This window comes from Papio anubis, chromosome 1 (assembly GCF_008728515.1).
Source record: "Papio anubis isolate 15944 chromosome 1, Panubis1.0, whole genome shotgun sequence".
NCBI classification, from domain to species: domain Eukaryota; kingdom Metazoa; phylum Chordata; class Mammalia; order Primates; family Cercopithecidae; genus Papio; species Papio anubis.
In genome coordinates this window covers 15,905,077-15,920,109 of record NC_044976.1, presented here as the reverse complement: position 1 = coordinate 15,920,109, position 15,033 = coordinate 15,905,077, and the positions used below count along the sequence as shown (strand labels likewise).

At 53.8% G+C, this 15,033-nt stretch overlaps 1 protein-coding gene across 12 annotated transcripts in view; it reads right to left on the bottom strand.

The window, feature by feature from the left end:
* Positions 1–1,620: 1,620 nt before the first annotated feature.
* ARHGEF10L (Rho guanine nucleotide exchange factor 10 like) overlaps positions 1,621–15,033 on the bottom strand; it is a 178,794-nt gene continuing 165,381 nt past the window's right edge. For 5 of the 12 annotated variants that reach the window (XM_021936647.2, XM_021936646.2, XM_021936652.2 and 2 more), the window contains 3 exons: positions 11,546–11,720; positions 4,204–4,326; positions 2,116–2,648 (listed from right to left, as the gene is read on the bottom strand). In XM_021936647.2, coding sequence (XP_021792339.2) covers positions 2,116–2,648; positions 4,204–4,326; positions 11,546–11,720 — 831 coding nt within the window. Of the gene's footprint in view, positions 2,649–4,203; positions 4,327–11,545; positions 11,721–15,033 lie in introns of all 12 variants that reach the window. The other 7 variants (XM_021936645.2, XM_021936660.2, XM_021936654.2 and 4 more) reach the window with 4 other exon arrangements.

Genomic DNA, 15,033 nt, shown 5'->3' with positions numbered 1-15,033 from the left:
TCTTCCAGATGCTTTCTGTGGTGTTGGTACCTGGAACTCTGCAACACATCATCCCCTCCATTCTAGACATAAGGAAACAGAGGGACGGGCTGGGAGCCACACAGCCGCATTTTGGTGGGACTGGACTTAACGCAGGCTGGCCAGACCCTACAGTCCAGGCTCACTCCTTGTCCCAGGCAGCCTGGCCTCACTGGTCTCTGTCTCAGGAAGTCTTGGTTGACATTTGATTGATGGGATAAACACACCTCCTGGGAGGCCCATTCAGACAGAGTATTTGTTCAATAACCCACTTGTACAATAAAAATGGAACCAGGGCACTTTATTCTCTTCCAAGAGAGGTAGACAGGGCAGTGATGGTTCTTTTGATACAAAATGGGATCCTGAGGCCCGAAGGAGGTGGACACGTCTGAGCCGTAGTCAGTGTGGGACCTTCAGGTGTACTGGTTCCTCTGGACCAGCTTCCTTTCTCCCCTTCCTGGGGACCCACACTGGCTACCTCCTTCTGGGCATAGCCAACTTCTGTCTACCCTCCATCTGAGCACGGGCTGCTCCTCCCTCCCCCTTCCTCCTCCGCAGCACCCTCGATCTCCTCAAGCCTTCACTCGCGGGTATTTACGCCTGCCCTCCCCACTACATCATGCACTGCCTGTGGGCATGGAGAGCTGCAGTCTTGCCCACATAGCACAGTGCCCAGCAAATAGCAGGAACTCGAGGGGTTTGCAAAATGAGTAATGAATGACTTCTCTAGTGGGCGAGAATCTATCAGGAGGTTAGAACCCGGCTGGAAGGTCCACTCCTCGGTAGTTTTTCCACTGCGTTCCCAGCACTTCAGTGGAAAGAGCTCAATGCAAGTACTGGTGGGTGGTGGGTAGACAGATGACAGACAGGCAGAGGGTGGGAAGATGGAGGAAACACTTCCCTTTTGGGTGGTGGCTTTTGATTTTGACTTTCTTTCCTGCAGGTAGCTCTAGAAATCTAAGGATGAACTGAGCCAGAAGAGAGGAGCCAGGGCCAGAGGCAGCCCCACCTGCCCATCCCACCTGCAGCCTAGGCTCTGCTCCTGCTGCTAACAGACCTCACCTGAAGCCCACCCAGTCCTCCCTCTGACCCCAAGTCCTGGGACATGGCTGCCAGTTTGCAGAGACGCCCCTCATCTTCCCCTCCCTGCTGGCTTGCACTGTGAGACACCACAGCCTTCCGCCCCCATGCTACTCCAGAGCTGGGGGGAACCCATCTTTTTTCCAAAACATATTCGGAAAAGAAGCTCCCAGAGCTCCTTCTGGAGCAGAAGTGAGCTTTCTTCTATAGCAGAAATGGTCATATCTGTGCCACCTCATCCTTCACCACTCACCACTCAAGCCACATCTGAAATGTGGCTACGGTGACTGAGAGATTGAATGTTTGATTTCATTTTCATTAATGTGAAAATTATTTAGCCACCTGTGGTAAATGGCAACCAGATTGGACTGTGAGGTTCTAGAGCCAATTCCCACAGCAGCTCCACCCTCCGGCCAAGCCTAAGAGTTGCTCCTGGGTCCTGAATAACCGGTTCCTCTCTACCAATAGCTGCTCTCTGTCTCTTTCCCATCATGTCTTTAAAAAACCACAACAAAACCTCAATCCAAGTCCGGATGTAACTCTTGTCTTTTATTCCAGCATCTCCCAGAGCTCCAATATGTACAGACTTTATTTATACACATATAATATACACCATATATACGTATTTATAGATATTCACACACCAGCCCACACACTCGCACACACTCACACGCACACACCCTTCCAGGAGGGGTGTGTGGCTGCCTTGGAGCCCCGCTAGGGCCCAAACAAGTGATACTGGGCTTGCCAGGCAGTTGTGAGGTTTTGTGTTTTTTGCTTTTAAAAAGAAGGCCATTTCCTCCAGATGTGTCCTCCCTCTCCCCAAGCCCTAAAACTTCTCCCCAAAACACTCTGAAAAATTTTTTTAAAAAGAAGAGGTTTTCCTTTGCTCTGCCCAAGTAGTTTCTGGAGAGTCCAGGCCCAACCACACATCCCGTGCAGGTCTCTAGAGCACAAGAGCCGGTTGTAGCCTCGGTCAGGCCTGCAGTTGTGCCCTCTGAGGGGAGACGGGAGGGGCTATAGCATCAAGGGCACCTGCCAGATGAGGAGGGTGCTGTCGGTCTCCCCACACGGGGCCGGCCTCCCACTGCTGCCCAGTGGGCTGCCGAAGTTGCGGTAGCCCTGCCCACCGGAGATGATGGCCACGGAGCAAATCTCCTTGCGGTGGGCGTCGCGGGCGCAGGGCCGGCTGCGCACCCAGACGTCGGGGTCGTCGGCCATCTCGTAAATGGAGCCGTCCTCCTCGCTGTGCTCCAGGGCCGCGCCGTCAGCAGGCGCCGGCTCCCGCATGGAGAGCAGCGGGCCCGGGAGGTGCGCGGTGGAGCGCAGGCGGTACTGCAAGAGGATGCCCTTCTTGCGGGTCAGCTCTCGGCCCACGTGGCTGTCGGGCACGGGCTCGTGTGCCTGCCCGTCTGGCTTGTCCTCCTCAGCCCGGGGCCCCTCAGCCTCCTCCTGGTCACTCCGCAGGATGTCGGGGGCCAGGATGCTGGTAGCTACAGCCAGGAAGGCCACAGGCCCACAGTGCCCGTTGAGTGAGACCATGCCTTTCCCTGCAGAAAATGGGGCGAGAGAGAAAGGGGCCCAAAGGCCCAGCGCATTAAGGGAGGCGCCTGAGTCTCTCTCCTGGAGAACTCTCTGTGTGGGTATTTTTTTGGGGGGGGTCACTTCTTCTATGTTGGCACCTCCCCGGAAGGCCACGGGTCTGGCTCTCCCGTGCTCCTGCACAACTTCCTCAGGGGAGCGGAACAGGAACCACCTTATACACCACACGGGGGAGCCTCAGTGTGAAATTCCAAGAATTTCCTCCTCTCTGAGCCTTTGCCAAGAGGCTGCCTCTACCTAGAAATCCTTTCCCGTCTACCTGATTCTGCAACTCTTTCTGCAAGGCCCAGCTCAAGCTCCTCACTGTGAATCCCTCCTGAATTCATGCATGGGGAGCTGCCCGTCGCAGTCTCTGTGTCCCCAGCCCGCGGAGCACCCTCATCCTAGCACCTGTCACCCGAGCTATGATGACACCCAGGAGACCATCAGCTTGCTGAGAGCAGGGTCTCTGCCTGATTCATCCCCACATCCCAGGATTCCACCTGGAAATAGACCCTCCACAAATGCCTTTTGGATGGACAAAATGCCCTATTTGATGAGACCTTGAAAATAGAAAATCTCAGAATTTAGAAGCTTTTTTTTTTTTTTTGAGATGGAGTCTCACTCTGTCCCCCAGGCTGGAGTGCAATGGCACAATCTCTGCTCACTGCAACCTCCACGTCCCAAGTTCAGGAAATTCTCTTGCCTCAGCCTCCCAAGTAACTAGGATTACAGGTGTACGCCACCACGCCCAGCTTTTTTTTTTTTTTTTTTTTTTTTTTTTTAGGTAGAGACAGGGTTTCACTATGTTGCTCAGGCTGGTCTCAAACTCCTGAGCTCAGGCAATCCACCTGCCTCAGCCTCCCAAAGTGCTAGGATTACAGGTGTGAGTCACCGTGCCCAGCCAAAGCAACTCTTCTTTAGCAGAAGGACTTGAGGTCTGCGCAGGGAGCCGGCCCACCCCCAGGGCTTCCGATCGGCCCTGCTCCCTTGCTGAAAGAGACCACAGTCATCATTATCAAGGCAGAGGCAGAAGGGGCTCCAGGCATCCAAGTGTGGGGGGCTTCTTGTTCTCCTGGGCCCAGTGGCAGAGATCGGAGCAGACCTTCATCTGATCTATGCAAACACATTCATTTGCACAGGGACCCCACGAGGAGGCTGGGCCTGGCTCCAGAAGCGCTTAGTTATTTCTCTCTCTGGAGCCTGGACATCTTGAAACTGCTATGGAAAGGAGCAGAAAGGGCCAGTGGGGCCCCTGCCATTAGGCAGGTGTCTCAGCCAGGCCCCAAGCCACTCTTGTGTTCATCTGCCAGATTAGGAAACTGAGACTCGGAAAGGTGGGAGACTGTGGGGCTGGGACGATTCAGTTCTACTGGCCACCATGCCACCTGAGATGACAGGAAGCTGGAGACTGGAACCCCATCCCCATACCGATGAGGGCATAATACACCCTCCCTGCCAAGCCCCACCGGCCAGCCGTAGCTGACCACCAGGTCCTGCCAACACCAGCTCCCAAAGCCTCACCTGTGATCTTAGGGATGCCCTCCAGCCGAGGCACAGGCAGCAGGACGATGACACCCTGGTCAGTGCCCACCCAGAGCAGACCCTGGCAGATCAGGAGGCTGGTGACACATAAGTGTTTCTGGCCTGCAGAGAGAGAGGGTGGCTGAGCAGTGCCCTCCTGGGGAGACAGCATGGGCTCTGGGCACCACCATGAGGTGAGGGCATGGCACAGCGGGCTCCTCCCCTGAAACCAGCAAGAAGCTGGACGGTGGGGTGGGTAAGAGCTGGGGCTTTGGGGGCTAACCTGCCTGGGGTCTGGCCATGGGGTCCTCCAGCTGGGCACTCCCCTAACCAGCCTCAGTTTCCTCCTGTATAAAGTGGGGTTGCCATGCGGATGCATTGGGGGAACACCACAGGCACAGTGCCTGATCTGTGTGCGCTCTCAATACACGGTGGCCAGGTCATCTGGCACAAAGGGTTGTCCAAGGGCAACCCAAGCAGGGATCCAGCTGGCCAGCTACAAGCAAAACCAGGGAAGACTGGGGAGGTGCAAGCTTCTCAACGGTGTTGGTGCAGATGGAAGGCATAAGGGCCGGGTAGGGCTCGAGAGGCATCCAGGTGGGTCTGCTGCAGCCCTCAGGGCCTGCCTGTGTGGATGCTTCAGATGAGGTCACAGCACACCCTGCAGGCCCTGGGCCCAAGAGTGAAGGAGAAAACTTGCTGGTGGGAAGAGCATGTTTCCGATGCCAGCCCAGATTCATTCCTCTTAGCCCTCCCCTCAGTGCTGTCTCTTCATTTTAGCAAGAATGGCAATGTCAGGAGGGCGTGGGGGCAGTCCCCTGCTCCTGACAGAGAAGACGCCAGGTGTGGGCTGCCCAGCACAGTGGCCGAGAACAGGGCTCCAGAGCCAGGCGCGGGGCTCACACCTCGGCTCTGCCACTCTCCTGCTACGTGACCTGGGGCCTGTCCTAAACTCCTCTGGGCCATGGTGTCCTCACTTGTAAAAGGGGACAAGGATAATACAGTCACATGTCACATAATGACCTTTCGGTCAACAACAGACCACGTATACAATGGCAGTCCTATGGGACCATATTTTTACTGTCCCTTTTTGATGTTTAGAACACAAATACTCTCCATTGGGTTAAATGAATGAACGTAAAACAACCCTGTGCCCACACATGGCACAATGGGTGCCATCGCTGTGATCACTGCTGCTGCACTTTTGCCAACAATTCTGAGCAACGGGAATGAGCACAGAGGAGAGGCTGGGAGTGCAGGGGGCAGGAGGCTCTCTGAGGGGGCTAAGAGGCATGGAGTATAGGCTGCCAGCTCAGGGACAGACCCCCCACCATGTCACACACAGGGTGTATGGCTCTGCCATACTTCCTTGGGCTTCACTGGGCACCTGTCTTTCTAAAGGGCTGTCTCCTTCTTGCCCTAATCCTGCTGCCTTCTGGGAGAGGCTTAGGCTGCATTCCAGAAAGTTCCCACTTTCTGCTGCTTCTGGTCCATGGATCACACTTGAAAAAATACAGCTTTGGAGTTTCCAAAGCACTCGTATACCTGCTCTCATCTGACAGAAGCCTTGCAATAGCCAAGACGTACGCAAGACACAAATGCTGGCCCCATTTTCCAGGCACGGATGTTAAGGCTCAAGGAGGCCCCCAGCTGGTGAGCGCAGGGTGGGGTAGAGTTGAGGTCTACGGCTCACCACCGCCCAGTGCTTCCATCACCTCTCCCTCCTTGGGCGTGACACTTCAACTCCATACATGTGGGTGTATGTGCTTCCTCTGCAGTGTAGGCATGGAGAGAAATGGTGGGTATGGCTCTCTCACCCCAAAAGGCAGGTTACTGACTCAGGGTGCACCCAGCATTGCCTAACACAGTGTGCCATCCCATCAGCAATCCATTTACCTCCCAGATGCCTACTGCATGGCAGACACCACACTCGGTGCTGGGGACACAGCTGGGACCATGTACACAGAGTCCTGTCATAAGGAGCAGACACTCTAGAGCTTTCTTTGATGATGGACATGTTCCCTACCATGCTGTCCAATTTGACAGCCATCAGCCCTATGTGGCTTCCGAGCACTGGAAATATAGCTAGTGGCACTGATGGACTGAATGTGTTATTTTCTTTCATTGTAATAACGGCTACTGTATTAGACACAGAGGCGTAGAGAGGAGATACAGGAAACAAAAACAGAAACAAGGGATGTAAACACCAGGCAGAGGATTGAAACAGGGTGACGGGGCAGAGCCAGTGGAGGATTCCCGGGTCTTCAGGCCTCTCTCTGCTTCCTGGAAGGATGGGGAGGCAGGCGTGAGGCTGCGAACTCCAGGCAACAAGGCAGAGGTGACCACACCAAGACCTGACCCGAGGCCCAGGAGACAGGGCATGCAAAGGCCCTGTGACAGGAACAAGCTCAGCCAGTCCACCGAGCAGAGTGAAGTCAGTGCAGCTGGGGCACAAAGGCGGACTCCAGATGGTCAGAAGAGGGGATGGGTCAGGGCCAGGACTGGGGCTCTTAATTCTGGCTGCAGTGAAAAGCTACCAGAAGGCCTAGGCAGGGGAGTGGCGTGACCCGATTTGAGTGGAACGTTCTAGCTGCAGTTGTGGAGGGTGGAAATGGGAGGAGCAAGGAGCCCAGCAGGGGCTCCTACAGCTGCCCAGGCAGGAAGGGAGGCAAGGAGAGCCCAACCTGTTCGAGACCTGTTTGGAGCAGAACGACAGAGCTGCTGGGAGAGGGGAGCAGGGGTGGAGCGAAGGAAGGAACCCAGGACAGCACTGAGGCTCCCCTGCCTGGAGCAGCTGGGTGCACAGCAGTGCCATGGCCTGGGATGGCAAAGGAGCAGGTTTGGGGGTTGAAGCCCAGAGCTCCTGGTTGGATGTGTGGTCTGAGACACAAATTAGACACCTGAGTGGAGCTATCGAGCAGGCAGTGGGATTCGAGTCTGGCAACATGATGCAACCTCAAAAAATCACATTCATAGTGTCCATGCAATGTGGAAACACAAACCCGGCTGGAAAAAAGCCCACTATGATTTACAGGCTTGGCAACAGGGGCTATTTCACAAACAGTGCCTGGGTGTCTGTGGAGCTGGGACTATTTCCCACACCTAAATCCATTCCAAAAATGAAGGCTCACTATGATGGCAGCCTCCGGTCCAGGGTCAGGCCCCCAGCCCTCCTGGAGTTGGCCAACATGGGAGGTTCAGGCCACGAGCTCCTTTGCTCAACACCTGACTTCTCTTCTTAGCCCTGGCCAAAGCCTGTGATGACCTTATTTTGCTGTTTGTTTACTTACGACAAGCTTTGTGAGGGCAGTGGCTTATCTGTGTGCTCACGGTTAACTCCCCAACTCCTGGCCAAGTACCTTGGCTCATGGTAGACTCTCAAGAAGTATCTGTGAGTGAATGAGTAAACGGATGGATGGATGGACAGATGGATGGATGAAGGAAAGGAGAAAACTTGGACAAGTCACTTCTCTCATCCATCAATGAGTACTACAAACCTCCCTTGCTCAATTTTATAATTATTAGAAATACTAAATATATACACACATATGTACACATATAATATATACACACAACTGAGCACAGCTCTTAGCCCATAGTACACAATCAATAAGTAGAGGCTATGAGGATAATGTTTACGATTATTAAAAGGATCTGGACGTTAATGTCTTAAGATCAGCTCCATCAGAGCCATAAACCCACAAGAACAATAAAGCCAAGAGAGGGGACAGTAGTGAATTTTTCATTCCACAAGCCTCATCGCCTCCCTCTCCAGGGCCCCCAGGGCATGGAGACCGGCAGGAGACCATTTCCTGATGCCCCTGCATCCTCTCGGCCCCCACTGGACGGCAAAACCGACAAATGGGAGGAAGGCAAGCAAGAAACCAAAAGAGATGCCGGAATTGAGAAATGACTTCATCTGCAGACCTCATTCTGGGGCCTTCCCCTCCCCCTCCGCCTCAAGGAAAGAGCAAGACACTTCACAAACAGTCCGAAAGAAAAAAAAAAAATTTCTAATGGTGAATAAATATTTTATCACAGAGACTTAATGCAGCAGTGTTCAACTCACCCAAGCCATCTATCTGGAGATATACAACTTTAAAAAGCTCAGGCTCTTGGAGAACATTTTATTAATGACCTGTCTGGTTAAAAGGAGGAGGGAGTTTAGGTTAAAAAATGCATTAATACCAGTCGGGTACTCGAGTGGAAGAAAGGGGTCAGGGGAAGGAAGCGTGATAAATTTTTAACACACCCTAAAAAAATCCACACTTAGTGGAGGAACACATTTATTACTAATTATGCAATTATTTCATTTGGTGGTGTGGGGGAAGGAAAAAAATACTTAAAAGCCTTTTTAAAATATCTCTAATAAAGAATTTAAGAATCCTGCTGTGTTGCGCTTCTGCAAAGGCACAACGTGGGGTGGATCTGAAGCTGCCCCCCACGCTCTGGTCCCCAGCATGGTGGCTGGGGCTGGCTCTGGCTCAGGGACCCAGTCTCAGATATGAGGGGTCAGGAGGACCTGGTCTGGCAGGTCCCCAGGGTTGCTGATTAGGAAAGTTCAGGCCTGAGGGAAGGAGGGAATCTTCAGGAAACCCCACACTCTGGAACCTCAGCCTACACCCAGCCCTCTCCAGGGTTCAGCCTCAGGGAGGTCTGGCAAGAGAGGGGTCACCTCTGTCTGCTCTGATGCAGCTGATGCGACAGGAATGGCACACTGACCTGGAGGGTCTTAGGAGGGGCAAGGAGTCCTCGTAGGAGGTGCAGGGTGGGGATGCAGTAAAGACGATGATGGCAAATGTCACCATCATGGACTGCTGCTGGCTTGAGACGGGGACTGTGGGCACTGCCCTCACTCTGTCTCATGCAACACCCACACCTGCCCTGCGGGGTGGGGACCTAGGATGGGAAGCGGGTGCTTCGAATGCTCCCAGTCAGAGCTGGAAGGCAGGGGAGCAGGGATTCCGGGAGGAATCCTGGCTCCAGGCTCTGGTGTACCCCACCCAGCATGGCCAAGCTGACTCAAATCTCAGCCCTTCATTGTATGAATGGGGAAACTGAGGCCCAGGACAGGAACACAACCGCCCAAGCCTACACAGTAAGTGTGAGGAAGCTCTAATGAGAGCCCGTGAGGCTGCTCCTGGCTCTGTCTGTATCAGCACTGCGATGGCAGACCAGTCATTTCATCTCCCGAGCCCCAGCTTACCCGGCCCTCAAATCATCGTAACAACGAATGCCCTTCCTTCCTTAAAGGCAAAGAGAAAGTAAAGAAAACAGACGTGAAGGTGCGTGTGAAACACAGTGAAGTCAGGGTTGTACAGGCAGGAGGGGCTGTTCTAACTGCAGCCGGGTCTGTCCACACATCCTGCCTCCCACCACTTGATGAGCTTCACTCTCTCACTTTCTTCTGCGCTGACAAGATGAGATTCCAAAGATTTTTAAAAGCCTGTAAGATTATCCATTTCTTCATTGTTCCACTAACTTGAAATAATTTAGCTATCAGAGGAAATGCGGAGATAGTTCTGTGATACAGAGACATTTTTATCGTACTTAAAATGGATTGAACTTGTATAATGGCTAAATACTATGAAACAAGAAAGGGAGGAAGGAGGGAAGGAGGAAAGAAGAGACGGAGGGAGGAACGGAGAGAGGGAGGGGGAAGGAGGCAACCCAAACACAGGTCCCACCAAGCCTCTCACACACCCCAGAAGAGCATGAGTGAAGGGTTCAGTCTCATCGGGCACCTGCCACCCTGTTGGCCCAGGACACCCACATTCCCAGCCCGGGCAGCATTTATCCTCGTAACAGTCCCTGAGCTGGGAACTACATCCCATCTTACAGAGGGATGAAGGGCTCCGGAAGATGAAGGGACTTGTCTGATACTACGCGTTGGCCAAGCCAGGCCTCAAGCCAACTCTCTTTCCCCATTACACACAGTAGGACGCTGGACTGAGTCCAGTCTGTTGTGACTTGTGGTCCCGCCTCTGGTCCACTGCATGACCGTGGGCAAGACGCCTGGCCTGCTGAACCAATCTCAGTGTCTGCATCTGGAATGTGGGGACGATCCCCAGCTCGTGGGGTTAGGATGACGTGAGATCCTGTACCTAAGCACCTGCGGCCTCATCACCTCGGGCCTGGGCAGGGTGGCAGTTATTACACTGTTGTGACTGCCATGGACTGTGTTGTTAGTAACCACTATCCCCGTGTGACCAGTTCAGACCCAAGGACCATCATGACCGGCTAAGAGGAAGCAGAAACCAGGCTGATTTCTAGGCCCTCGGGAGGGAGTTAGGGACCAGGCGCCTGGGGTAGGTAGAGGTCCCCAAGGCTCCCGCAGTGCCGGCTAACGTGACTGCCCTTGGTATGGCCCCAGAAGACAGAACACTCAACCTTGCTGGGCATACGGCTGCTCCCAGCCTCTGCCATGGTTCATCTGCCAGGTCCTGTGACAATCAGCTCCAGGACCCTGTCTGCCACACGAGCTGTGTTTCCCTGGCCCGAGGGCCCTTTGGCTCTCCCAGCTGCTGAACCCAGCACTGCCTGGGGCACTGGGACAAGACAGAGCCACTGCACCCTCCCACACTGGCCTCAGGTCAGTCTCTCTGGGGGAAGCTGGGCCAAGGAGGGAAGCAAGGTTAACTGATGCCTGCTGGCCCCATAGGCTGCTCTGAAGCCAGCTGGGGTGAGGATGGGCATGGCGCCTGCATCTTGGGCAGCAGGTGGTAAGGAAGGGCTGAGAGCCAACTCCATGGAGGCCTTGGGGGCATTAGGTGAGCTCCAGCCTTAATCGTTCGCTGCCATTCCCACTTCATCTACACACGGCTATGCAGGAGGGGCCCCAGCCATAGCAGATGCCATCCAAACCCACAGACCAGAAGGCCAAGAGGGACATTTGCCTTTCTTAGAACAACCTCCAAGGACAGAGACCATCCGTTGGCTTTCTCACTTTCCCATCACCTCATCCTGCAGGGGATTTGAGGCAGAATTGGGTGTTTGGTCAACCTGGGGAGTGGGGCAGAACAGAAAGACCTGGCTTCCTGCCCAGCTTGGCCTTTCCTTAGCAGCTGCCTGACTTTGGAGGGCCCACAACTGGGGGCCACTTCTTGAGCGCCCCAGGGTGCTGTGATGTGGTAGCTGGACACAGTGACAGGCAGGGGCTTTGAGATGACAGTCCTAGGTGTGAATCCCAACCCCACCACTTCCTGGGGAGTGCCCTGCCTTAAAGCCCCAGTTTTCAGGGTTGACGAGGGAAAATGGGATAGGCTGCCCAGGTCACACCGCTACCTGGTCGTGGAAGGTGCTCTGTGACTGTCACCTCCCGCCCTTCCCGCGGTAGCCTCACCTGGCAGGAGGAAGGTGGTCCTGGTGGCAATGTTGATCTCTTGCAGATGCTCCAGGGTCTCGGTGTGGAAGAGGCGGATGGAGGTGCCAGAGGAGAAGGCCATCCAGACGCCGCTGCCTGCCTTCACCATGTGTGTCACGCTCACTGCCTCGTCCTGGTGCGCCTCGAAGCTTTGCTGTGGCACAAAGGGAGGGGTGTCGGTGCTGGCTGGGCCTGCCAGCTGAGCCTCCCTACAAGGCCCCATCCCTGGGCCAGCCATTCTCACATTCTTCAAAAGCACAAGCTACTCAGGGCTGGAAAGGAACCTTAGAAGCCCAGCTGTGCTGTGTTGGCCAAAGTTTAACAACTGGAACCTTAGAAGCCCAGTAGTGCTGTGTTGGCCAAAGTTTAACAACTGTCAGGGAATCCTGCTTTGCAGGGTTTGCCAATTTCCATGGTGTAAACATTCTAACGTGGCCAGTTGCAAACTACCAACATGATATCACCGAGTGAGGAGCAGGAAAGACACGCACACGCTAACTCACAAGCCAATAGGACCAGGCACGGTCCAGTGACCCCTCAGAGCTTTACCTTACTGAAGGGGAAGATGGAGCCGAAAATCACGAAAGAAGAAGTTGTGGTTTACGTAAATGATTTAAAGTGACAAAGGCAACCGACAGAATGACCGGGTAAGGAATGGGGGTAATATGGGCCAAATCCTCATCTTTCACAGCGAGGAGACAACAGGTAATGTCCCAAAATTGGTACATCAGGAAGCAGCAGAGTGAACAAGTTTGGGTCCTGAGGAAAGTGCCAGGTGGATTAAAAACAGAACAGGTGAAAAGCGTTCTCTTCCAAAAAGCAGGACTGAGATAGGGATGGGAGACAAGCCTTTCAGGATAAACCACTCCATGCTTTTTGTTTTGTTTTGTTTTCTTGCAAGTACAATTTTGATCTTAAAACAAACAAAAACTTTTTAAAAAAAGAAGATACGAATGATCAGGCTTCCCCTCCACTGCAGGACAAAGCCCAAGTTCCTTAGCTCAGCATTCAGGGCCCCAGTGCTGCCTCCACTCCTGCCCTTCCTTGTGGGCTCCCTACGTGTCAGGCCAGCCAATGCTCAGGACGCACCACAGCCGTACCTCTGCCCTCACCATGACTTGCGCACAGCATGCACCACCCCCCGCAACTGTCCTCCTTCAACATCTGAAGACTCCACTTCAGGGTGGCGTCCTCAGTCCAGGAGGCAGGCCCCACCCCGCCGAAGGACCAGCCACTTCCTTCTGAATGGTGTGCTCTGCTGTCTAGCCTGGAATACCTACACCATTCTGTGGCTGTACTTGGCCACTTCCCACATAAGACTGTGGACTCCAAGGACAGAGCCTGAGCCTCATGCCCTTTAGTGTCTGTCCCCTGCTTGACACAGGGCCCAGCACAGTAAAATTTGGTCAAAAAATGAATGGATGGACATTTCAATTCCATCTACAACACTCAGATGTCACTAACTCAGGCACACCAGACTAGAAACAATCTAAATGCCCAAGCCTTGGGGACAGGCAGGTAACTCTGTGTATCCAGCTCTGTACTGTCCTCCCTGCATTTAAACTCGTGCTTACAGACACTGCATGATGGACACAGAAAATGTGAATGCTACAGAAAATGAAATTTAAAAAAAAAACCCACACCCAAAGCTGGGGGAAGAAGAGGGGCAGGGGAGGGAGAGCTGCACCCTGAGGATTACTCCAGGAGCAGGATGGGGTACATTTCCTCTTTTCCAGTTTTCTGCCTTTTCTCCTTTTTCCGTAAAGAATTTGTCCTGGGTGGAAGCCCAAGACTGCAGGAGGATCCTGGATGGGGCATTTATTTGGGATCTAACCTGCTATTAAATCTGACTTCCTTGGCAGCTTCACAGGCCAGGCCTCAGTGTCTTCCATTGTAAGTGCAGGCTGCTATGAGGATTACGGGGACCTGGGTGAAGAGAGCTTGGCAACAGCCCGGTGCCTAGTAGGGTCTCATTTACTCAGCAGATGTTCTGAGTCCCTACTGTGTGCCTGGTATGGGTCTAGGTGCTGGAAATGTGATGACTGCAAGATCCACTCTTGTGGGGCAAACGTTCCCAGGACAGGAGGCAATTAACACAAAGAAAGATTACATCAGATAGTGAGAAGCACTGCACAGAAAAAATACTGAGAGCCATTGACTAGGGTCAGGGAGGGTCTCTCTAGGAGGTGACATTGAGTGAGAGACCTGAATGATGTGGAGGAAACATCCTTGTGATGATTGGGAGGAGGGGGAAGAGCATTCTAGGCAAAGGGCACAGCAGTGCAAAGGCCCGGGGACAGGAATGAGAAGTAGAAGGACCCATGGTGGGGAGCACAGTAATGGGACTGGCCAGGGCAGGTAGGGCCAGATTGCACCAGGCTACCTTGGAGTCCATGGGGAAAAGTTTAGATTTTATTTGCCCACTGCAGGGGGTTGAGCTGGTAAGTAACAGGGTCAGTTTTACTTTTAAAGAATTCAGTCTGACAACAGTGTGGGGAAGGCTGGCTTCTTGGTTTAGCCCCTGAAGACCTCGCGTGGGCTTAGCAAGTGGAGCGGGAGGAACAGGACTCAGCCTCTTTTGCCCTGGAGGATGGCCCCAGCTCCTTCCCAGCTCAAATTACTACGCGGTTTCCCACTGAGTTAAGGAAGCTTGTGAGGGGCAGGGGTCTCCATGGGTAGCTGAGCCAATGAGCTCTGGGCTCATTCCTGATCGGAGTGTGGGGACCAGGAGGGCAAGACTGTGAGCTGTCCAAGGAAATTGCTTTTTCTGAGCCAGTCCCTGATGGCTGAGCTGCGAGTAGCAAGGGTGGCAGGGGGAGCAGGAAAGGCCAGGCTCCCCAGAAGAGGAGAGGGGAGGGGAGAAGAGACAGCAGTGTGGTTCCTCTCCCCAGGGTCAGACTGCTCTTGGAGAGGGGTGGTTCTACTGCACAGCCCACCCCTGGCCAGGGGGACGCCCCCAGAGCAGACGCGGTAGTTTCCTCAGACCGAAAGTTCACCAAAGGCAGAGGCGCAGTGTCTCCATTGGGTGGGGACCCCAGGAGAAATGACAGAATCTTGTATCAAGCTGGGCATGCTTAGAGGAAGCGAACTGTCTCCTCTCTCAGACTGGGGACTCAGGCTAAGGGCTCCGGAGGTATCGGGGGTCTCTTCCCCTTTTCTTAGCCACCCACTCCCTGCCCTCAGAGAAGGACCAGGTGCAGGAGGCTCAGACCCTCTAATTTTTGGGAGGAGGCCACGCCTCCTCACAGCCTGCACAAAGTCAGGTTCAGTAGTCCATGCCGTATGGGGGAGAGACCATGTCCCCATCTCTCTAGCCTTCCGCCCATATCTGCTGCCCACAACCCAGGCAGTCCTGGCTTTCAGTTCTCTCATCCTGAGATGTGTGCTCCTTCAAGGAAATATGCAGAATAGCTTTGTTTTGCAGAACCAGCCTGTAGGAGGAATCCAGGAGGAAGGAAACCTCCCAC